The sequence below is a fragment of the Camelus dromedarius genome, chromosome 27, assembly GCF_036321535.1.
Source record: "Camelus dromedarius isolate mCamDro1 chromosome 27, mCamDro1.pat, whole genome shotgun sequence".
Classification (NCBI taxonomy): domain Eukaryota; kingdom Metazoa; phylum Chordata; class Mammalia; order Artiodactyla; family Camelidae; genus Camelus; species Camelus dromedarius.
Genome location: NC_087462.1, coordinates 5,516,291 through 5,540,381, shown reverse-complemented (window position 1 = coordinate 5,540,381; position 24,091 = coordinate 5,516,291). Strand labels below are relative to the sequence as shown.

Here is a 24,091-nt window from a genome sequence, read left to right as displayed (position 1 = left end):
TATTAACTTTGTACATACATGACCAGGTATTTTTTTCTTGGGTAAATTTTATTTTTTTAATTCCTTTATAGTTAACAGTTTCTGTCTTGAAACGAATTTCTCATTTGTTTTGTCAGTGTCATGTTGCCAGAACCCACCAGGATCACACCAGCAGTCAGTGAGAGTGGTGCCATGCAAGGCAGTACTAAGAATGACCGCAAACCCTAAATGACTGGATTTATCAGCAAGAGGCTGCTCGAAAGGACTTGTATGATTTGGGCTTTTGCTGGATGAGCTGATTGCTATTCAGGGAAGCAAGATGTACTGATGCTGTGAGAAGGTGAAGTTAATTCTATCATAGGTAATCATAATTGTTGTTTTCTGAAAGACAAAATGCAGTGGAGGCTAAATCTGATTCATAAGAAGCTTCAGTCTGTGGCTATCAAGAGACGAGGAATCTTGGTCATTTTTACGATTTGGAATTATCTCTTTTACCGTTTTTAGAGATTATGGTTTCAAAACACCCTTATTTTTGTCTTGATCCATTATGATCACTGAATAGCTCTGTCTGATGATGGAAGTGTTTGATGTTTTCCTCTTCAGCATGATAAAAAAAAAAAACAACAACCAAAAACCCAAGGCCAGCACCCAGTGCCCTGGGATATCTTTTGCCTTTCCTACTCATTATCTAAACACTGATCTATTTCCTGTGGTGTACTGGATGGATGCTGCTTACACAGTGTCGCACGGAAAATATACAATTCACTTCTTATTAACATACATGGTACCTTTAATATCTCCTTTATGACTCAGCTGAGGGCTATAACTTTAGGTAAATTGTGAGAGAACACTAACCTAGCAGGAGAGAAAAATAGGACCACTGTTCTAATTAAGCATTTCTTGCTCAGTGACTATACTCTTGATGCCATTTCAATGTGCCAGGCACCGTAGATTCAGCACACACCCAACAAATAAGGTGCTCTAGGATTTGGACACAGAGGCATGAAACAAAGAAGTTGCTGCAGTCCTGGTGCTCATATTGTTGTGGGAAGAGAGAGATGGTTAACACATGTTAAAGCTTTGGTTTATAAGATGGAAATTAGAGCTTTGAGGGAAAGTAAGTAGTGACATGGGAGAGAAAGGGCTGGGAGTTGTGTGTATATCTTCCATGAGGGTAGGAGCCTCAGGGAGTGATGTCATTACTGATCCCTTGAATTTCCACCGCCTTGACACCATTACAGGAACTGTGTGGGTGTGGAAGTAAACAGAGGACAGCAATGTAGGCGCTCCTGCTTTCCCTGAGTCACAGTGTAGATTCCCCACAAAGGTAAAGACACAGACACGTATGGTGCATCTTCAGTTTTGCAGGTTTCTGTGTGCAGTATGTGATCATGAGTTTGGACGTGGGGTTTTGGGAATTCAGACTTCCCACTGATTTGGATCATGGATATTTGTGGCATCTTTTTGTGTTTAACCTGATTTAAAAGGATTTTCATTTTCCTTTAATTATTTCAACTTTTACAGTATTTGGCATTTTCATTTTGCTTGTATACTGACTGACACACTATATACCCCACTGAGCCCTGGCGTTCCCTCCAGTCTGAGAAGAGGTTGTGTGCCCCTGCACTGTTGTAGTCCATCCTGAGTTTATGAGTACAGTGATATTTATGCAGGTCTCCCGTGATTTCCTGGTGGAAACACCAAAAAGAGCTAGATGTGTAAAAGGCAATTATCCAAGGAATAATTGAGGTGAGCGTCAGAGAGTGACTATCATTTTGAGTAATATCCTAATTTAATGTAAAAGGAGATATGGGGACATTTTAATGCCTTTCTCTAAGAGGAGTAATTAGAAGCTTTTTTTTTTTAATGACACACAAAGCCACAGCCCACCTTATTGTTCACAGGTATCATTTCCATATGCTGAGTGGACTTCCAGCACATATTCCAGCCCAGGAGGATACAAAAGTATCTGAGTTTTATTAAAGAGCAAGAGAAAGCCAAATTCTGTCCATTTTTAGTGCTAACTTACATTTTCTTAGCGCTGTCAGCATTGTCATTTCATAATGATTAGTCTCCCCATGGATGCCCCGGCTGATCATTCCTTCCACCTTACAAACGAGAAGGTGAGCTGCGGTAGAACAGGCTGCTACCCAGACTCAGAGCTCACAGTAAAGGAATCTTTCAGATTTGAAGGCCTAACGTATGCCACCTACTTAACTGAGCACTGTCAAAATTTTAAATGCAGAAGAACACTGCAAGAAATGAGGCACTCTGAAACAAAATCATGGCATCAAATTTCATAAGTGACTCAAACGGCAATAAGTTCTATTTACAGTGCATTCTGGAAAGGCATGCGTAGCGACCTAGAACAGCTCGGCCGGTGGTGAAGGCGTTGGCAGGAAAGGGCATCACAGGAGTGTTCTTTTGAGGTGATGGACTGTCACCATCTTTTGGTGGTTAGAATAGTATGAATAGATACTCAAACTAATTGATAGAAAACAAACAACAAAAATGCTTTCTCGTCACTAAGAGAATGGTGAACTCTGCCGAACCTTGATTTTACACGTGCAGCGGTTACTTCCACCGCCCCGTGGCGCTGTTTAGGAAGAACTTAAGGACCAGGAAGAAGGACTCAGTCCTCACCAAGCCTTTCTTGAAATCCCGTCTTAATTTGGGAAATGCCCTCTAGGGCTGCACCTGCCCTCACCTCACAGCAGGAGTGGGGAGAGAGGGCTCCCAGGTCTGTCTTTTGAGTTTAAGTTAGGCTGCTGGGTCAGATCTCTGGAAGTAACATGGTTCTGAACCATAAAGGTATATCCCCCAGTCTCTCCAAGGGGGTCTGCCCGGGAACACCCTGATTCATGAGCATCGGCATCCTGTCTTTTCCAGGGTCACCTGGAGGCCATTTCCAGCTCTGCATTTCCTCTGCATTGCCTGCCTCCTGGCAAACGTCTTCAGCAATCCACATCTGTGCCCCTCTGGAAAAGTCCTCTGTGGCAACACCAGGGGGCCATGAGCTGAGAGGGTGGAAGAAGCAGTGGTCGAACCCATGCCGTGGGTACGTGGCCCTCAGCTGCAGCAATCCCAGCTGTCCCATACTCATCTCTACTTGCTTACTTACAAAATACATAAAAATCTACCAACTTCGGGGAATCAAAAAGATCTAGACTCTGACCAGTAACAGGCACTCCGTTAGTGTCACCCTCCCCACACGCCTACACCACAGGGGCTCTAGCAGCTGCCTCATGCCTTCAGTCTCTAAACCTCTCATGATGGCCATAAGCCAGGGCATTCTGGTGCAAGAAACTTCCTCAGCCTGGTGCCAAACACAGTGAGAGCAGCCACTGCTGGCAACAGATACTGTCTTTCTGGAAACCGAGGTTCTCACAGACCCTGGGCTGAGCCAATGTAGCCTTGGCTCCTCCTTTCCATTTTGCCTTGGATCATGATGTCCAGACCCTTCAGGCTTTTTTTTTTCTTTCATCACACAGGCCCCCTTATTGAAAGATAATGGTACCTACAGAATAGAGCCAAAAATGGGACCTCTGGCATATCCCAGCTAGGGGGAAGTGTGTTCCCCTGCCTTCTGAGTAATACAATTGTTCTGGAGGAGGTCACCCTTTTCTAGACTTGCTGTCCTTTTGGGGGAGTCCCTTGGGAGCACACGAAGGGAGAGTCCATATACTTTATAGACCATGTGCTGCTGCCACCACAGCTGATGCGAATCTGTTGGAGAGATGCCAAGTTCTGTCCCCAGATCAAACAGGACATCCCTGTCCCTGATCAAAGGCTGCACCCAAGCATCAGCTCAGTCAGTCAAATTCCAGCAAGCGTGCCAGCACTACAGGATGCCCTGGCCAAGAGTCAGAGTCACCTGTGCACCTTCACGGGTCCCCTGGCCATTGCCAGTGATCTTGCTGTCCAGTCCCACCAACAGAGACAAGAACTCTTTATCTAGCACCTTAGCACCCCCTTTGGAATAAGGAGCTCTGCGGATATCTTGCCTCACAATTACCCAGTCAAGTTCAACTCTGCACGTGTGAAACCTCAAACTGCAGAGGCATATTTCAGTATGCTCAAGGTGATTAATAAACTCATTTCTGAGACAACGCAGACCTGATGGTAATAACCTTGGCCCTGTCGGCCCATGAAATATGAAACCCTTGAGAGACCTCTACCCTAAAACTCTAGGCAGAATGCAGGGGATGCCGCTCCTCTGCCATGGCTAACTTAGTGACCGACTAGTTTACCTGGTAAGGGAAAAAGTGCCACCGGCAGTACAACCGATGGACAGAATTCCCAGGCTGAGTAAGGGGTCCCTGCAGCTGATGGCAAACAGTCCTACAGGGTCCCTTGGCCCCTCGGCAGGGCTACTTGCTATGCTCTGACCAGGGTGTATACTCACATAGACTTGTTACTCACTTGTATTAGACACGCCGCTGATGGCCAAAACCCGAGGGCTCACCAAGACACTGATGTGACCTATACTCAATTTCTCAAAAAACCCCTCGACACTGGGCTCTAGAAAAAGAGGACCCAGTGGGACTTCTACCCTTTATGACCCCAGGCTATACCCTTCATGGAGGCCAACTCTGGCTTCCTTAGACAAACTGTGCTAACTTCTAAATAAGTCTTCCTGCTGTTTGAGGCAGTCATTAGACCCTCAGCCTCAGTGTATGGGACCCCTTACGTTGTCCTGGTCCTCAGGCTTCCTGGCACCTTATAAATAAATACTTTTCTATACCAGACATTTCTGTCGAATGGTCATTCTCATGGGCCGTCTGTTTATTGTAAGAGTGTCCAGGGAGCAAACACTCTAATAGCCCACCCCGAGGCATTCCTCCTGCCACCACCTAGACTGTACCCTGGATGTCAGTATGTCATCCTGGGCACTGTCCTTCCAAACACCCCCTGGCCCTTCCCAACACAAATGGGCTGGTTCCCTCCAGCTGGACTCCTTGTCATGGGAGTCACTGGCACTGCCCAGGGCACACGTGATGCCATTCAACAAACTCACACCACCGATTCCAATCAAGAAATGGCCGAAACATTCTGAATACACGCAGCAGGCAGGTAACGTTTTAGTGGCTTTCCAGGAAGGGGAACTCCCCGGCAGCCATGGCGGCTGATGATGGCTTGGCTTTAGACTATTTACTGGCCAGCCCGGGAGAATTCTGTTCCCTTAAAGGATTGCTTGGTACACGTGGGGGTAGACAGAATGGCAAAGTGCCACCAGTAACACAACAAATGAGACAACAGATGAAAATAACCAATAACATTACTAAAGTAACTGAACTGAGTTCTGGAACTCCACTGACGTATCTTCCCCGATCACTCCAACAGCCTAGGATGACTAGATCTGAATGCTTTTTCGCGGCTTCCTCATCTTAATTACAACATGTTGCTTGTGCTTTTCACATGGCTACTCAAATTCTTGTAAGATGTGGCATAATTCAGTCAACAATTATCAGGAGTGAATTTCAATGAAGACACTGACTCCATTTTTGATGTCTGACTGTTAACCTGGCTTTAGGCACCCATTCACTCTGCCCGGTCTGCAACTAAGTTATAAACATAGGCACAGGCCCCTTTTCCTTTTGTGCTAGTGGGTAGGAAGGGCAAACTTTGAAAACCTGAACTCTCAACCCCTTGACACATTTAAGGCCCAAACTGCTCGCTCTCCTCTTTGCTCCGGCCACCTGAACCCGCTTGCACTTACTCGCCTAAAACCTGCCTTTGTGTAACGAACCTGGAACAGAAGCCACTCGAACCAGTAAAATGTAAGAACACATAAGTTTTATAAATAAGTTGCTTGAGAATAAATAATCGTAATAGAAAGATGGCTGGAAAAAACCCCAAATCTTAAAGATTTAACCAAACACTTCTACATAAAAAATGCATCAAAGGATAAGTCTGAAGAGAAATTAAAAATACTTCAACAAAGATGAAATGATGACATCAAAATGTGTGGGATGCAGTGACAGCAGTGCTGAGGTAGAAGTGTGTAGTTATGAAGCTGCTGTACATCGAAGACTTAATAAAATAATTCTAAGGGAAAAACAGTTGTCCTCTTCCACTGACAACTTGTGGCACTTTTATTTTTTAATTTTGAAGTAAAGATTTTTCTAGTTTTATGAGATTATCAAGGTTTGAAGTGTGTATATTAATGATATGACTTAAATGTTATGAAATTTTGACCGCATTAACATTATTTAACATCCATCTCATATAGTTAGCAAGAAAAAAAGTGGTTTTTTTTTTCTTGTGATGAGAATTCTTAGGATTTATTCCCTTAACATCTTTCATTTATATCATCCAGCAGTGTTAATTATGGTCATCTGGTTTATATAATATCCAGTTTACAGAATAAACTATTCAAACACTAAAACTACTTTCTGAAAGTTTTAAAATCCATCTGCTAGCTACACTTATGCAAAATGTCATCTTTTGAGTGATCTCCTGTAATAAATTAGCAGTTACAGCTTAGGATTCCAAATCCTTTCTCCACATCATTCAATGACACGGTTTTAGTCACAATGATCCATTTCATACATAAATCTCGTAAGTTCGCCAGAACTTTTCATATATATCTGGAAGTTTATTATAGGTATTGGTTTATAGGGTTATGAGATGGAGAAATCCCGGTAACTGCCATCTCCAAGCTGGAGAACCAGAAAACCTGGTGGTGTAACTGAGTCCAATCTGATGGCCTGAAAACCAAGAGATCTGTTGTCCAAGAGCAGGAAAAGATAGATTTCCCAGCTCAGGAAGGAAGAGTGGATTCACCCTTCCTGACATAAAAGTTGTGAAACCATACAGGGTTGTTTTATATAGCCAGTATCCATTATACTTACTTACGATCTGTTTCTTGCTGATGATCATTCCTCAAGTTGTGTCTCACATGGAATCATTTTTCTTCAGCCTGACACTCGTTAGTGTTGCCTGAAGTATAGTTCTGCCACCGATTCATTCTTTCAGCTTTCATCTTATTAACCTACTGTTGGAACACATCTTTCATTTGTCTTCAGTTTCAAAGAATATTTTTCTTAGGTCACAGATTTTAGATTGGTGGGTTCCCTGCCCTCCATTCAACCCTTTAGATGTCAAATGTCATTCATGGCCTTCTCGCTTCCATAGTTTCTTCTGAGATATTATCAGTCTTACTGATGCTCTTTTGAAAGCAGTGTTCTTTTTGTTTGGTTGCCTTGAAGATCTGCAACTTTTCTTTCATTTTCTACAATTTGTCCATGTTTCCTCCATTTTCTTTAACCTATGATTCCTAGTTATTTTGGGTCCTTGTCTAGGCAACTCCCAATATCTGGATTGTCTCTGGGTCGGCTTCTATTGATTTATATACTTATAGTTGAGATTTTTTTCCTGCTGCTTTGCATGGCTGGTACTCGTTTCTTGTGTGCTGGGTCTTGTGAATAATCCTTTGTAGCAGCTCTTAATTACCTTCCTGTAGAGATTAGGTTTTTAAACAGTAATATTCACTCTTTGTGGAGGTTCTATTCTATAGGTTTGGCAAATGCTAGAGTTGTGTATCCATCAACACAGTCACGACTGGACGTGACACACACACGGACATCAACACAGTCAGGACAGAACAACATCATCACTCTCAGACTCCTTTGTTCTGCCCCTTTGCACTCATCGCCCTCTCTCACTCCCTGCCCCTGGGAACTACTGCTTTGTTGTCCTTCCCTAGAGTTTTGCCTTTTCCAGGACGCCATACAATAGAATTATACAATAAATGGCTTCTTGTCTCTGGCTTCTTTCACTTGGCAAAGCGAATCTGACTTAAATTTAGGTATGTTACACACAGTGCAACGTACAGATCTCGGGGTACAGTTCAGCACACTTCGAAAAAGGCAGATACCTATGTAACCTATACTCCTACCAGGATACAGAACATTCTCCTCACCCCATGAAGTTTCCTCCTGTCCCTTCAGTCAACCCCTGCTCTTCCCGCACCTCCTCCCTCACAGCCTGATGCTTAGATGCAACCACTGGTCTGATTATTTTCCTATCAGATTATTTTTGCTTGTTCTTGAAATTCATACAAATGCAATTGTACAGTATTTACTCTTTTGAGTGTGGCTTATTTTGCTCAGTATAATCCTATTATGAATTTCAATTAATTCATAATAAAAGATGAAACAAGTATACAATGCTTCCTGAATACCTGGGAGCTTCATAAGTGCTTTACATATGTTAATGAATTGAATCCTTAATACAGTTCTACAAAGTCGGCACTCTTATTGTTCCCATTTTACAGATGAAGAAACTCTGGCATGAAAAGTTTGTCACTTGCCTGAGATAACTAACTCTAAAGGAGAGAACCAAGATTAAGCACAATAAGAGACTGAGCTGTGGTAAGTTAAAAATGAAGACTACCCCTGATCCCAGCGGGAGTTCTGGAGCTGGGGTGGCCTTTCATGGGCGTCTCACGTTGAGGCCAAATAACTTCCATCCCCAACTCGTTCTACTCCATTCACACTGCGCTCTGTGCTGCAGACCTCTGCACGCCAAGACTGCTCCTGCCACACAGATTCACTTGACTCACTGTCCCAACCCACTAAGAGCTCTATTCAAGTGCGCCTTAACTAAGCGGCTTTTCCTTCCTATTCTGCACAAGACAGCAAGACCCCAGTCCCCTGTAACTATCTTATGCTGCTTTAGTGTTCTGCATTATGCTTGTAACAACACATTTTCTTGATTTTTCTATAGAAAAAGTCATAAGGATGTTAAGTGTGGCAAAACTTGAGTTTCACTCATTGCTATAGATGAGTATAGTGTCTCAAACAGAGCCTGACATACAGAATATACTCAATAAATAGGCTAGTAGTTAAGAGCATCGACTGTCTGGATTCAAATCCGGGCTCTACCATTTACTAGCCAGTGAACTCAGGCAAGTAATATACGTGTACCACACCAGTTTTCTCATCTGCAAAATGGGATAATAATAGTACACTTTTCTTAAATTTATATCAAGTACTCAATAAGTTAATATCCATAAGGCATTTAAGAGTGCCTGGTCTTTGGGAAGGGCTGTATAAATGTTTGACCATTTATTATTGTATTGAAATACTTTGCTATGAGAAAATACGGTCCCTAATTTAAAAAAAAAAAGAACAATTCACAAGATAATACCTAACCATGTGTGTATTTACATTATATCAAAACACATAAAGTATGACTGAAGCATTGTGCTGTACACCAGAAACTGACACAACACTGTAAACTGACTGTACTTCAATAAAAAAAGGTTAAAAAAAAACCCACAAAAAAAAACACATAAAGAAAAAATGACAGAATTACAAAAAAGAATTGGTTAATCCATAACCACGGTGGAAGACTTTAATACACATCTAAATTCAGTTTGAGAGGAAAAAGCCCTTAACGTACACACTGTATCTGAAAACACAATTAGCTTGAGTTAATGGGAATATACTCTATAACCAAAAATTAGAAAATACACATTGTTTTAAAAAAAAAACCTGGAGCATTCATAAAATCTGACCAACTAATAATATTACATTCAGCTGGACATTAACAGAACACCACCTCAAAAACAACCTCACTCCCCACAAAAAAGTCACTGGTGTTTCCACCAATTAAGAGGTTGCTTCTAATCATGGAAGAAGTCTAGGAATCAGCAGTCCACAGCTGACAGAGCCCATCTCTTAGAGAGCCCAGACCACTGTCATTTTTGCCACACTGGGGTTTTTGTCATCATGATCGAAATAAAGCTCTTCCAACTCTAGGCCTCGAGTTTATGTTCAAGAGAAGGAATAGGGAAGATGAACAGGAACTGGGTGAGGCTAACAAGCCAGACGATGTCTCCCCCAGTTACTTCTACCTGCTTCTCCTGCCAACAGAGTTGGACAAGGCCTCTCTGGGCTTCAGGGATGCCTCCAAGGCTGAGTATTTTCAATACTGCTCATCCACAACTTGGAAAAACTGTTTTTCTTTTTTAAGAAAATAAATAGGGGCGAATGGACATTGAGAAAGAAGCTAAAAGTAACCACCATACTAGGACAGAAAGATTAAAAAAAAAATTAGGTCCACTTACTTGATAGATATGCCATTAAATCAGAAAAAGGCAAATAGCAAATATAGTCTAATTTATACTATGATTAACTAAATCAGTCAGGAGATATTCAGAAATACCTTAATGAATATGCAATGTATCAGTATTTTTAGAGTAAATGATAATAAACATCTTACATACAAAACTATGGAACATAATTTAAGGTTTATTTTAGTGTAGGGCTATAGACACAAATCTTTATATGTAAGCAAAAGACTGAAAATTAATAAGCTAGTCCCCCACTCTAAGAATGAGATACTGATAAAGGTAACCCCACACTTGTAACATTTACACTTTTCATTCCCAGTTCAAATTACTCTGCGGCCACTCAGAGAAGAGCTGAGACCTCCTCCCCATGTTAAGGACAGTCCCAAGGTTCCCCTTCCATGGGACTTCTCACAGGTTAACCAAGACAGGACTCACCGAAAGCTTTTCCAAAATTAATCCCCTCACAGGTTTCACATCCAGGAATTTCATACTGTTCCTAAGGTAAGAGGTACAATGAAAGGCCTTCTCTCGTTCTTTATTCTGCAGTGAGTTCTCACAGTTTAAGGATTGTGGGGGAAATGGAAGGTGTGCCAATGCTGACGACATTCAGTGGGACTTTCTCACCAGAATAAATCCTCATTGTCTCTTACCAACTGAGAGAACACTGAAGGCTTTCCCAGCAACTGCACTCGGAGTCTCTTCACCTTCTGCTCAGTAATGTAAGTGCCGGTGCTACAGGGTTTTCCACGGTCCTCATATACGTGTTCCTCTGCAGAGATTCCTCATGTGTGTTCTAAGGGGTGAGTGCCCTGAAGGCGTTTACATTCTGATGATACTCACAGGATTTCCCCCTTAGTGTGAGCTGTCACACAGCTCCCTAGATATCATCACTGCTATTCCCCAATACGTAATCCTCTGTGCACATTATGGTGAGTCTGAGCTGAAAGCTTATCACCAAGATTGGACTCAAGAGATTTCTCTCAAGAGTGAATTAACACAGGAGTTACTGAATATTACTCCATATTCAAGAGACTGAAAGAATGGGGGGTCTCCTGAAGGCCTTTCTTCAGTGCTTTCATGGCAACCTTCTCAGACGGTTCCCAACAATCTGTCTCCTGGTACTCACACTATGCATGGCCTCATCCCGCAAGGTCTCAGGACTGGTCTGCGTGACCAACACCATAAGGAAGAAGTGACAGCATGTGCTTCTGAGGCTGGGTCATAAAAGACAATGTGGCTTCTGCATTAGCTCTTCTTTAAATCAGATGCTTTGGGAGGCGCCTGCTTCTACATCATGAAGATACTCAGCCCGGTGGAGAGTCCTAGACAGCGAGAAAATGAAGGTTCCCTGCCCACAACCAGCACTGACTTGCCAGGCATGTGCACGAGCCATCTTGGAAGTGGACCCTTCAGCAGTAAAGACACAGATGACTGTAGCTTCTTTTGACATCCTGACTACAACGTCATGAGATCCTGAGCCAGAAATGCACAGCTAAGCTGCTTCCGAATTCCTGACCTACAGCTAAGAAACGTTCGTTGTTTAAAGCCACTATGTTTTGAATGGAAATGTGCCACGCAGCCACACGTAACTCAGATAACAAGTTGTCTGAGAGCTAAGCGATCAGTGAACGCTTTCCAGTTACTGCAATCATATCCACCTATTGTGGATTCTCTTGTGCACAGAGAGGTACGAGTTAGTGGTGAAAGATTTTCCACAATGATTACACTCATAGGGCTTTTCTCCAGTGTGAGTTCTCACGTGTTTCTTAACAGCTGACAGATTATTAAATGCTTTCCCACAGTTACTGCATTCGTAGGGTTTCTCCCCGGTGTGAATTCGCTTGTGCACAGTAAGAGAAAAGCTACTGCTGAAGGATTTCCCACACTGGTTACACTCATAAGGTTTTTCTCCAGTATGAGTTCTCATGTGCTGCGTCAGATAGGAGCTCTTCCGAAAGGTTTTCCCACAATCGTTGCACTCGTAAGGTTTCTCCCCTGTATGGATACTATTGTGCCCAGTAAGGGAGGACCTCGTGCTGAAGGCCTTGCCACACTGATTACATTCATGGTGATTCTCCCTCGTATGAATTCTCTTGTGGCTTTTGAGGTTACAACTGGTGCGGAAAACATGAAAACATTGGTTACATTCATAGGGCTTTTCTCCAGTGTGAATTCTCACATGCAGTCTAAGGGATGAGGGGTCGTTGAAGGCCTTCCCACAGTCATTGCATTCATAGGGTTTCTCTCCATTATGTATTCTCTTATGAATAGTAAGGTAAGATCTACTGCTGAAGGATTTTCCACACTGATTACAGTCGTAGGGTTTTTCTCCAGTATGAATCCTTTTGTGCTGAGTAAGGTTAGATTTTGTGCTGAAGACTTTAAAACACTGATTACATTCATTGAGTTTCACTCCAAGATGACTTCTTTCCTGTTAAGAGATGAATGAAAGCTAAAATTTATAATATTTTAAAAATACACAATGCTGCTACACAAATTCTCTCTCCCAAGAGTTCTGTTATAATATTATAACTGATGTTTTGGCTGTCTATTTTAAATGCTTGTTATATGGCTTCTGCCCTCCTTGAGCTCTTAAAAGTTAAAGAAGATAGATGCACTGCCACAAGTCCTGATCACATTCACAGAACATTTTCTGATAAGTTTAAGAACATTTCATGTTTTGACAGTCACACTTTAAGAAATAATTACTTGTGGACACTCTCAGCAAAGAAACAAGTCTGGAGCTAACTTACAGTTTTCACCAAATGTACAACTGGTTTAGTTATCTCTCCTGAGACACCATTATCTCATGTGTATATGACATTTCCCTTTAATTACTTTCCTATTTATTTTGTGGCTTTTCTAACATACGGAATTCTCCTACTGTGAAAAACCAGAAATCACCCATGTTAGTCTTACCACTTTCACACCATTAGAATGTCCTTTTCTAAAAGCATGCTTCTTAGGAGTTAACCATTTGGCTTTAAGTACAGTCTCCAAATCTGAAACAAATTGAAAAGAAATTTAAGTTGATGGAGAAAATAAATACTCAAATGCACACACGAGGGATTAGGGTTTTTGAGGAGGTTTGCAATGAAAGAGGCATGCTTGGGCAATTATAGGTATTAAAAAAGGATTCTAAAAGGATTGAGATTGATCAGAAATTTACAAAAGGAAGAAGTATCAGGAAGGCAAAGTAGGAAGGAACTGGATAAATAACTTGTATGAGACTTATATTTAAAAAGGAAAAGAGACATGTCACTTTTTTTCTCCGAGTCCAAACGAAAGTATGAGATGTTAAACATAAACTTTAAAAGGAAAGAAAGAAGGTGCACGAGGAAGCTCACACCAAATGTTCTTGACTGTCTCTGTCAGAAAAAAGGACATTTTACAAAGTTCCCCGACTGGCATTTCCTGATGTAATACTCCCATGCCCTGAATCACTGGCCGGAGCTCTTCCTCAAAGACTACTCCCCATATCCACCTAGTGCTCACCTGGACTGGTGCCTGGGAGAATTCCTCTCTCCTCTGCCATCACCTTGTCTTCTTGCTCCAACTGGGAGATCAGACTGGGTTTATCAACATGATACCCTATTTATGGAGAAAAGACACGTAGTAGGGGACCGTGCAAGTAACAAGCAACTTCATGAAACTGAAGCCAACAATCCTGAAAATGTGCAAGTGTGGCTACTGAATTTAGTAAGTCTCAGGAAACAAAAATACAAGCAACCTGATTCAATACCAGGGAGATAGGTCAAATATAGTACCAGAGTCCATGGCCAAGTTTAAATACACACTTCAAAGCTATAAAGCTTTTAAAAGTCAGGGTAAGAAATAAATACGCAGTTCATTAGGGAAGGCATTAAAGAGAAAGCTCTATGGTGCTGGGACAATTGAATGCATGTAAAGGAATGAAGTTGATACCTTCTCTAAACCATATAAAAAATTAACTCAAAATAGATACAAGATTAAACTGAAGAGCTAAAACTAGAAAATTCCTGGAGGAAAACAGACGTAAATTTTCAAGACCTTGAATTTGGCAATAATTAGGTATGATACCAAAAGAACAAGAAAGAAAAGAAAGAAGTACATACATTGGACTTCATCAAAATTAAGACTTTGTGTATCAAAGTACAGTATCAAAAAAACAAAAATATACCATAGAATGGGAGACATCATTTGCAAATAGGGTCTAGTATTCAGAATATAATAAACCTCTACAATCCAAGAACACAAAAGATAAACTAATTAAAAAATGGGCAAAGAACCTGAAAAGACATTTCTCCAAAAACAATACACAAATAGCCAACAATTACATGAAAAAATGCTCAATGATTAGTAGTTAGGGAAATGCAAACCAAAACAGCAGTGAGAACAGGGAGATACCACTTCATACCCAAGGGGACGGCTATAATCAGAAAAACAAGTGTTGGAGAAGATACAGAGAAATTGGGACCGTTGTAAACTGAGGCTGCTGCTGAAAAAAGTTTGGCAGTTCCTCAAAAAGCTAAATATAGTAATATAAAACCCAGCATTCCATTCCTAGATATACACCCAAGAGAACTGAAAACAAGTGTGTAAAGAAAGACTTGTACCCAAATATTCAGAGCAGCATTATTTACAACAGCCAGTAAGTGGAAACCACCCAAATGTTTACCAACCAATGAATGGATAAACAAAATGTGGCATATCCATAAAATGGAATATTATTCAGTAATAAAAAGGAATGAACAATTTGCTATAACATAACTAAACCTTTAAACATTGAGTCGATGAAAGAAACATATAAAAGATCACACATTTTTTAACTCCAATGATACGAAATGTTTTGAATAGACAAATCCATAGAGATAGAAAGCAAATTAGTGGTTGCCCACAGTGGGGAGTGGGGAGGGTAATGGGTACTGACTATTTAATGGATACAAGTTTCTTTTAGAGGTGATGAGAATGTTTGAAATTAGACAGTGTTGATGGTTGCAAAAACCTGAATATATCAAAAGCCACTGAAATGTGTACTTTAAAATGATGAAAATGGTGGATTTCATGTTATATGAATGAGAGATACCTCAAATTTTAAAAAAGGCTTGTAACCTGAATCATTAAATAAATGTAGGAATGATGTCAGGCTTACCAAGCGACGCCAGGTTCCTGCAGTTCTCCAGCATCACATCCCTGTACAGTGTTCGTTGAGAAGGGTCCAGCAGGGCCCATTCCTCCTGGGTGAACTCCACAGTCACATCCTCGAAAGTCACCAAGTCCTGAACCATCACAAACATCGTGGTTTAGCCAAGGACCACCCCCAGCACAGCTGACAGGAAGAGAGCCAAGGATGACAGGCGAAGGAACGGTGAATCCAAAGCAGAAGATGTACTGGTAGGGTTTGAGCTCTGCTCTCAACTGCTCCTAGGCTCAGCCCCGAATGCCCATCTCCTGTCTACTTATGCTCACTCCCAAGGTACAGTGGCCTCTAACACACAGGTGATTTTCTTTTCCAGTGAGTTTGTGAAATTCTGCAATCGAATTCGCCTCAATCTCAAAGGTTGGGTACATGCCTAGGACACTGCAGAAATTAGAGAAATACTTGGTAAATGTATGAATGATGCCCCAATGGCCATCATCAACTGTTTAAGTTTAGGACACAGTCATGTCTTTCCTTAATTTCCCCTTAAAACTCCCAGAAGAACATGATGTAGACAGTGACCCTGGAGGAAGCCCTGCGTTGTAGGAAATGCTGATGTATGCTGACACTGTTTGGGCTGCCCTGAACTCTCCCTTGGATGCCTGAAGACATGATTTGGCTCTGAGACTCCAGGTCACTGAAGGATAACAAGTCCAACTTCCGGTCAAAGGAATAATGATTTGGAAAAAGGAGTATCTGGCTCACCTGTAACCAGCTTGTCAGGAAACCGTTAGCCAACCCATCCTGCTCCAGGTATCCTTTTGGAGGAGAAGCTGGGTACAGGGAAGACTGAGCTGGAGAAGAAGAAATGTCACAAGAATCCAGGCTCACCCCCTGTTCTCACACTCACAGATCTGGAGGGTTCCCCACCTACTTGTGATTGACTGTATCCCAACACACACACACACACACACAAACACACACGCCCCACCTACTTGTGATTGACTGTATCCCAACACACACACTCACATACACACGGCACGCCCAGCTTCCATAGGAAACCAGAATAGAGCACAGTCTCATGCAGGGCCAGAAAACAGGGCCAAGGATCTTACTGCACTGGAGGAAAAGATAACTATTTCCATTTTGCAGATGAAGAAACTGAAGTCCCAAAGGACACCACTGTTATTTTTGTGTATAGAAAGTGTATAGAAAGAATTCAAAGTATAATTCAAAAGCTCTCACACATTCAGCACACAGGTGACATCTCCTCAGATACTCAAACCAGCTAAGTCCCAAATCCCAAGAACCACAGAGCCAGGCACAGTGACCTTGGGGCTCCTGGGGTAACATGCCTGCCTCACCTGCTCAGCCCCTTCCCTCTACCCGCTCTGTGGTGCAGGGGCCTTTAATATCTGGACTCTGAGGGCTGGTCCCCAAACTCACCACAAGTAGAGGACAGAACCATGGCTGCCATCTTGTGACTCAGACAGTACGTTCCTCCTCTTATCCCCACAGTGCACTCAGGACAGGGCTCTGGAATACATGGGAAAGCACAAAGCATCTGCAATCAATCTCCCTCTCTAGGCTACTGAGGACGAATCTTTCTTAGCTTGCCCACCACGTCCTCCTTCAAAATGTAATGTATTTTAATAGTGGGCCTTTATTTTGCTTAGCAGGTGGTGAACTCAGGACCACATGATCATAAAACTTGTCCTCCTCTGCCCACAATGGTGGCTACTACTCCACCCGCCTTAAAACCTCCGCTTGGCTGAGCCTCAGGGCATATTCTTCCCATCCACGTGGTTGTCACAAGCACATTCCCAGTGACAATCCCTTATTCACTGCAGACTCTGGCCCCTGACTCCCATTATTCTTTCAACCTCCCGTCCCACCTCACTCGGATGGCGTTAGGGCGTATGGGGTGACCCTCACGAGTATTACACACCTGTCCCCACTACACCTTGGCCACACACTTCCCTGGGCACCACCCTAGACGTTGTCATCACCCAACGCAATTCTGCCATCCAGAACAACAGGTCAGAAATCCCCCTCTCTGGAGCCAACCTCCTAAACTTCGACCTTGTTCATTCATGGTTTTCTTTCACTGTATGTATTCTTCTCCCACACACAGGACTCAGCCCACCCAGTCCCCTACTCTCCTGCTAGAGCCACCTCCCCTCATTCCATACTTACCCCGCTTGGATCTCACTGTCCCTCATTTCAACAAATGTCCTTATCCCCACCTCCCCCTTTCTTCTGGCCCAGCAGAACTCCAACCAGGCATGACTCCAATCATCTGTCTGCTCCAGCAGCCTCACAGATAAATTTTACCAAACAGTCAAAGAAGAACTAATATCAATTCTTCTCAAACTCATGCAAAAAATAGAAGAGGGAATTCTTCCAAACACAGTTTACAAGGAAAGTATTATCCTGATATTGAAAACCAGGCAAGGATGCCACACACACACAAATTACGGGTTCACATCCCTAATGAACACAGATGTAAAAATCCTCAACAAAATTTTAGCAAACCAAATTCAATAAATTGAATAATAACAATATTATTAATTCAATAAATTAAATTAAATTTAATAAATTTAAAGGATCATATACCCTGATCAAGTGGGATTTAGTCCAGGGATGCAAGGATGGCTCACCATCTGCAAATCAGACAACATAATACACCACATAAACAAAATGAAGAATAAAAATCATATGATCATTTCAACAGATGTAGAAAAAGCACTTGACAAAATTCAACATCCATTTATGATAAAAACTCTCCACAAAGCAGGTATAGAGGAAACATACCTCAACATAATAAAGGGCATATACGACAAGCCCATAGCTAACATCACACTCAATGGTGACAAGCTCAAAGCTTTCCCCCTAAGATCAGGAACAAGACGAGGATGCCTACACTTTTGCCACTTTTATTCAATATAGTACTGGAAGTCTTAGCCAGAGCAACTAGGCAAGAAAAAGAAATGAAAGCCATTCAAATTGGAAAGCAAAAAATAAAGCCTTTTCCCTATTTACAGATGGCATGATTTAATATATAAAAAACTCTGAAGACTTCATTAAAAAAATTTTGAATTAATAAACAAATTTAGTAAAGTTGCAGGATACAAAATCATTACACAAAAATCTGTTGTTTCTTTACACTAATAATGACCTATCAGAAAGCAAAATTAAGAAAACAATCCCACTTGTAACTGCATCAAAAAGAATAAAATACCTAGGAGTAAATTTAACCAAGGGTGTGAAAGATTTATATATTGAAAACCATAAGACATTAATGGAAGAAACTGAAGAAGACACAAATAATAGAAAGATATTCTGTGCTCATGGCTTGGGAGAATTAATGTTATAATGTCCATACTACTCTAAGCAATATACACATTCAGGGTAATTCCTATCAAAATTCCAATGATATTTTTCACAGAAATAGAACAAACAATCCTAAAATTTCTATGAAACCATAAAAGCAATCTTGAGAAAGAACAAAGCTAGAGGCATCACACTTCCTGATTTCAAACTATATTACAAAGCTACAGTAATTAAAATAGCATGGTATTAGCATAAAAACAGACACATAGATCAAGGAAACAGAATAGAGAGCACTGAAATAAACCCACTCACATGTGGCCAATTAATTTATGACAGAGGAGCCAAGAATATACAATGAGGAAAGGACAGTCTCTTTAAAGAACACTGCTGGGAAAACAGGACAGCCGAATGCAAAAGAATGAAACTGTACCACTATCTCACACCACACACAAAAATTAACTCAAAATGGGTTAATTAAAGACTTGAACATAAATCCTGTAACCACAAAACTCCTAGAGGAAAATGTAAGCTCCTTCACATGGGCAATGATTTTTTGAATCTGACACCAAAAGCAAAAGTAACAAAAGCAAGAACAAACAAGTGAGACTACATAAAACTAAAAAGCTTCTGCACAGCACAGGAAACCATTAACAAAATGAAAAGGCAATCTACTACGTGGAAGCAAATAATTGCAAATCAGATATCTGATAAGGAGCTAATGATAAAAGTATACAAAAAAATCACACAACTCAATAGCAAAAAAAGAAAAAGTTAGATTAAAAAATGGGCAAAAGATCCCAATAGACATTTTCCAAAGATGACATACAGATGACATGAAAACACGCTCAGCAACAGATACAGGAAAAAATGCTCAACATCATTAATCATCAGGAAAATGTCAATCAAAACTATAAGATATCATCTCACACCTGTTAGAATGGCTACTATCAAAAAGACAAGAAATAGCAAGTATTGGTGAGGATGTGGAGAAAAGAGAACCACAGAGCACTGTTAGTAGGAATGCAAACTGGTGCAACCACTCTGGAAAGCAGTTTGGAGGTTCCTCAAAAAATTAAAATAGAACTACCATGTGATCCACCAGTTCTACTTCTGGGTATTTATCAGAAGAAAACAAAAAACACTATTTAAAAAGATACAGATAGGGAGGGTATAGCTCAATGGTAGAGTGCATGCCTAGCATGCATGGGGCCCTGGGTTCAATCCCCAGTATCTCCATTAAAAATAAATAAATAAGCCTAATTATTCCACCCCAAAAAAAGCTATAGATATATCTCCATGTTTATTGCAGCATTATTCACAATACCAAGATACAGAAACAACCTAAGGATTCATCAATGAATTAATGGATAAAGCAACTGTGGTATACATACAATGGAATATTATCCAGCCATAAAAAGAATGAAATCTTGTCATTTGCCACAACATGGATGGACCCCGAAGGCATTTTGCTAAGTGAGATAAGTCAGACAGAGAAAGACAAAAATAGAGTGATCTCTCTTATACACAAAATCTAAACAATAACAACCACAACAAAATCAAGCTCAGAGATATAAAGAACAGACTGGTGGTTGCAAGAGGTGGCGGATGGGTAGGTGGGAGAAATGGGTGAACTGTGGGTTTTTTAAAATTTTCAATTGAATTAAAAAAATTTTTTTAAAGAAAGAAATGTTCTATATGTCTCTGTCCAACATGGCAGGTACTAGTCACATGTGGCTCCTTGAAATGTGGCTAGAAGGACTGAGAAAATCAATTTTTTAATTGCGTTTTTCATTGGTTTAATTGAAATAGCTACATGTGGCTAATGGCTAATGCAGTAGACAGTCCAGCCCCAGACACACTCAGGTCTGACTTCTTCTGGCTTGTGGAGAAGGGGCCCTGTGAGAGGCAAAGTGGGGTGAAATGGGGCCCGGGTGCGGGGAAGGCTGCGGGTTCGCACAGACAGCAGCTGGGAGCACAGTTTAAGTGTCCTGTGCCATCTGACAAATGCACATGTGAATGGAAACGCCATTACACTCTCTCAGTTCTAAACTCCCAGGTATCTTCTTTCTACTTCTTTCCAACTCCACAGCCATCACGTAGGCTTAGGGAACAATCATCGTACTCCTAAACTTCTCCCTAACATTGCCCATCTTGCCTCTCAAGTCTTCATTCTTAATCCTGAAGTCCATTTTAACCCACGTGCATAGGTCAGTCAGCCTTCTGCTCACACCTCTTCGGTGTCTTCCCACTGGTCTCAGAACAGAGTTCAAAGTGATGCCTGATCTGGTCCTGCCTGCCCACCTCTTCAGTCTGGCTCACACCCCTTTCCCTTGGTTGGCTTGGCTCAGCCACCCCTGTCTTATCAGGTCAGGGAGCACACCAGGCTCTCTGCTGCAGAGGCTGTCCGCATACAGTTCCCTCTGCCTGAAATGCTCGGTTGAGCCCTACAACTAGTGAAATCCAGTCCCGACTTTAGCTCTTTCACACAAGCATCAGTTCTTCTCAGGAGGGCTTCCCTGTTCCCTCAGGTTGAGTCCTCTGTGCCAAGCTCTCCCATCACTCTCATCTTTAATTGTTTGAAATCCAAATTCCCTATTAGAATATAAGTTCCACAGAGGCAGGACAAAGTCTTTTTGGATCTCCAGGGTCCCTATGCATCTGGCCCAGGGCCTGGCTCATGGAGATGATGAACCATCCTGGTTTGCCTAGAGTCCTAGTCCTAGTTTTGTTAGAACAGGCAGATAGCTAGATATGAGCAGAGAAAGGGGGGCACGGCCCAAATGGCAGGAAACCATACATCTTGTAAACAACAGGGATCCTTGGGCAGACAAAGAAAAGCAGGAACTTCTGGACTGACAGGAAACCACATATTTTGGGGTGACAAGGATCCTAGAGACAGACAAAGAAAGGTGGGAAAGGGTAGAAATCTCTGGCATCTGAATGTAACCTTTTGCTCATTATGCCCTCGTTACAATAAAATTAACCTTGTAAATAAGAAGTACCCATTATGCATCAATGTCATGACACTTTCGATCAAGACTAAATGACAAAAAATCCCTCTTCCCCTGGGTAAGGTGGAGCTGGAATGAAAATCAGGAAATGTGACCCCAAAGCCCTTCCTCCCAATGAATATTTTGCCCATTCATTTTCACACTTCAAATAACCAACTTGCCAAAGAAACTCAGTGCCACTTCTCACCTGAGTCTGCCCGTTCTCCCCTTGAGAGTGTTCTATCTCTTAATAAATCCTTGCTGGGACCACTCTGTCTTGTCTCTGAATTCCTTCTGTGATGAGCCAAGAATCTGCTCTCTGGTAACAGTTTGGACCCTAAATGTCCTATGTCCTGGCAAACCCCTCAGTCCTAAATAAAAGAGGAAGGTTGGTTGTGCACTCAGAGAATATCTACTGCATGACAAGCAAACATTCCCCTTAAGAATGTTACAGGAAAGATAGAGTGAAAAAAGGCACACACATAAGCATATGCAATTAGTAAAACCCAACAATTAAATATAAAATTATTCAATATGATCCTCCACAAGATCAATCACCAGACTGTTATTTCAGAAAAGTTTACAGAAACAAAGTTAATTGTTATTAGAAGCCAAGGTGTAGAGCACAATCTTTGGAAACTACCGCCCTAGCCTTCAATCTGTTAGTTGTTGCTTAGTATTCCTCCAAGTGATTTTAAATCTCATTAAAGAGGAGAGGGTATAGCTCAGTAGTAGAGCACATGCCACGAGGTCATGGGTTCAATTTCCAGTACGTCCGTTAAATTTAAAAAAACAATAATAAAGAAACAAACAAACAAACCTAATCCCGCCCCCAAAGGAACACAAAAAATAAAAATTGAAAAAATCTCATTGAGAAAAAACAAGACCAAACAGAAAACACTTGCTCAAAATACATCTGGTTGCTGGTCAAGTCATTTTTAAACTTCTGCTACTAATATAAATAAGTTCAAATTATTTTTCGCCCATGTGCCCCTGTATTTTGAATCTTTGTGGAGGATTCACAGGGCTTTCAAAGTCAAACTGAGCGGGATCTGAGGAACGCTGCTGAGTGTTCCTGCTAGTCTTTAGTGGGGTGACTTATGATACCACATATACACGTAAAAAATTTATATATTTATACTTATATATAAAATCCTGAATTTTTTAGTAGTATGGAATACAAATAAATCTGTATTTCTGTTTTACTTATTTATATTTACATGTCTGTTTAATGTGTACTTATTGTACATAACTGTATTTACTTAATTATTTACACACGCATAACCACACACCTTACTATCTTTCCCTTGAATATAATCCATCAAACATAAATAATTTTTCTGAAGATATCCTCACTCTTAGCGACAAGCTGTGTTTACAATCCGAGCACAGGGAAGGCCTATTAAGCAGTTCTGCGCAGCAGAGGCTGCTGGAACCTGTTGTTTCACAGTACTCACCTGGTCACACAAACCCACGGATCAGTGAAGACAGGGGAACCTGGAGGCTTGTTTCAACTCAAACTTGAGCTCCAGAGATGATTTACTTGCCTGGGGTTAGGGGAGAAAAAGAAAAAGGGTATAAAGATTTCTTTTGAGGCCTTTTATAGGGCATACATAATACAGTTGCTGGATGGAAAAGCCACACTACTCCCTTTTTTGTATTAACTGTATTGATTTAACGTAATCGTTGGCCATGACTGGATTTTCCTGATTCCTGTCCAGCCATCTGCTCCCCAAGCGGGAGAAAGCAGCTTCATGCGGTGTGCGTTTGCCTTGCTCAACTTACTTGGCTGGACAGAGATTTGTTTGCTGACTCCCGACACTTTTAACACGACTTGTCACTCAGGGGCGCTAAAAGTGACTCCTCTAACCTTTAAGCTCCTTCAGGGCTTTGAAGATTTTAAGACCCTAGAGCAAGATTTCCAAACCTCGGCACTATTGATAATGCTTTGTCACGGGGACCCTTTAGTGCACAGGAGGATGTCCAGCAGGATCCCTGGCCTCCGCCCACTAGAAGCCACTAGCAGCCCCTCCCATTTGTAACAACCAAAACAATGCCTCCAGAAGTGACTAAAAGTCCACTAGGAAGCAAAATCACACCAGGGAAAGGTGATGGGGAGGGGCTTTCTGAGGAGTGAACGGCGGCGCCCAGAGCCAGGAGGAAACGGAGGCTATGGGCCGACCGCGGGAACAGCCTGAGGCCCCCAGGAGTGAAAACGGGGCTCACGGGGAAGGGGGAGGGACGCCGGAGCCCGTGACTGGGGTGCCCCAGGCCCATGCCCCTCCCTGGACTCCTACGGGAGCCCCGGGACTGCCCGCCGCTCACAGAGTCCTGTCCCTCGCTTTGAGGCCGAACGTACCACGTGAATCCCGACCCCCGCGGAGAAGACACCACACAGCGTAGGCAGCCACCTCGCAACTCCTTCCTCAGCACCACCCCGCACTTCCGCTTCCGGTCTCGGGCAGACAGCCCTGGGCTTCAATTTCCGGCGCCTGGCCGACGGGGACAGCAGGACGCCGTGGGGCTCCGGGTTGAGGCGGCTGTGGAGTCGGGCGGGACGGGAGGGCGGGTACCTTGCGCCCAAGTCTC

The 24,091-nt window shown here is 42.0% G+C and overlaps 1 protein-coding gene across 6 annotated transcripts; it reads right to left on the bottom strand.

Annotated features, from left to right (window-relative positions):
* Window positions 1-9,032: 9,032 nt before the first annotated feature.
* Window positions 9,033-23,939, bottom strand: ZNF558 (zinc finger protein 558). 6 transcript variants are annotated; one of them, XM_064480264.1, is made up of 10 exons: window positions 23,862-23,939; window positions 22,960-23,049; window positions 21,711-21,873; window positions 17,796-17,842; window positions 16,626-16,715; window positions 15,945-16,033; window positions 15,192-15,318; window positions 13,556-13,651; window positions 12,980-13,062; window positions 9,034-12,491 (listed from the first exon to the last, which is right to left on the bottom strand). In XM_064480264.1, the coding sequence occupies exons 5-10, from the start codon at window positions 16,654-16,656 to the stop codon at window positions 11,709-11,711; spliced, it is 1,209 nt and encodes a 402-aa protein (XP_064336334.1). In that variant the 5' UTR covers window positions 16,657-16,715; window positions 17,796-17,842; window positions 21,711-21,873; window positions 22,960-23,049; window positions 23,862-23,939; the 3' UTR covers window positions 9,034-11,708. The 6 variants fall into 6 exon arrangements, with proteins under 6 accessions (XP_031293040.1, XP_031293039.1, XP_064336334.1 ...); XM_031437180.2 differs by lacking the exon at window positions 17,796-17,842 and having other exon boundaries at window positions 9,033-12,491; window positions 15,945-16,012; XM_010978277.3 differs by lacking the exon at window positions 17,796-17,842.
* Between the last annotated feature and the right edge of the window lie 152 nt (window positions 23,940-24,091).

Coding starts and splice junctions, on each gene's coding strand:
- ZNF558 (XM_064480264.1), bottom strand. CDS start 16,656: ATGGCAGCCATGGTTCTGTCCTCTACTTGTG. Junction 16,034..16,625: donor GGTTCTGTCCTCTACTTGTG/GTGAGTTTGGGG, acceptor CTTCTTCTCCAG/CTCAGTCTTCCCTGTACCCA. Junction 12,492..12,979: donor ATTCTAATGGTGTGAAAGTG/GTAAGACTAACA, acceptor ATCTCTTAACAG/GAAAGAAGTCATCTTGGAGT.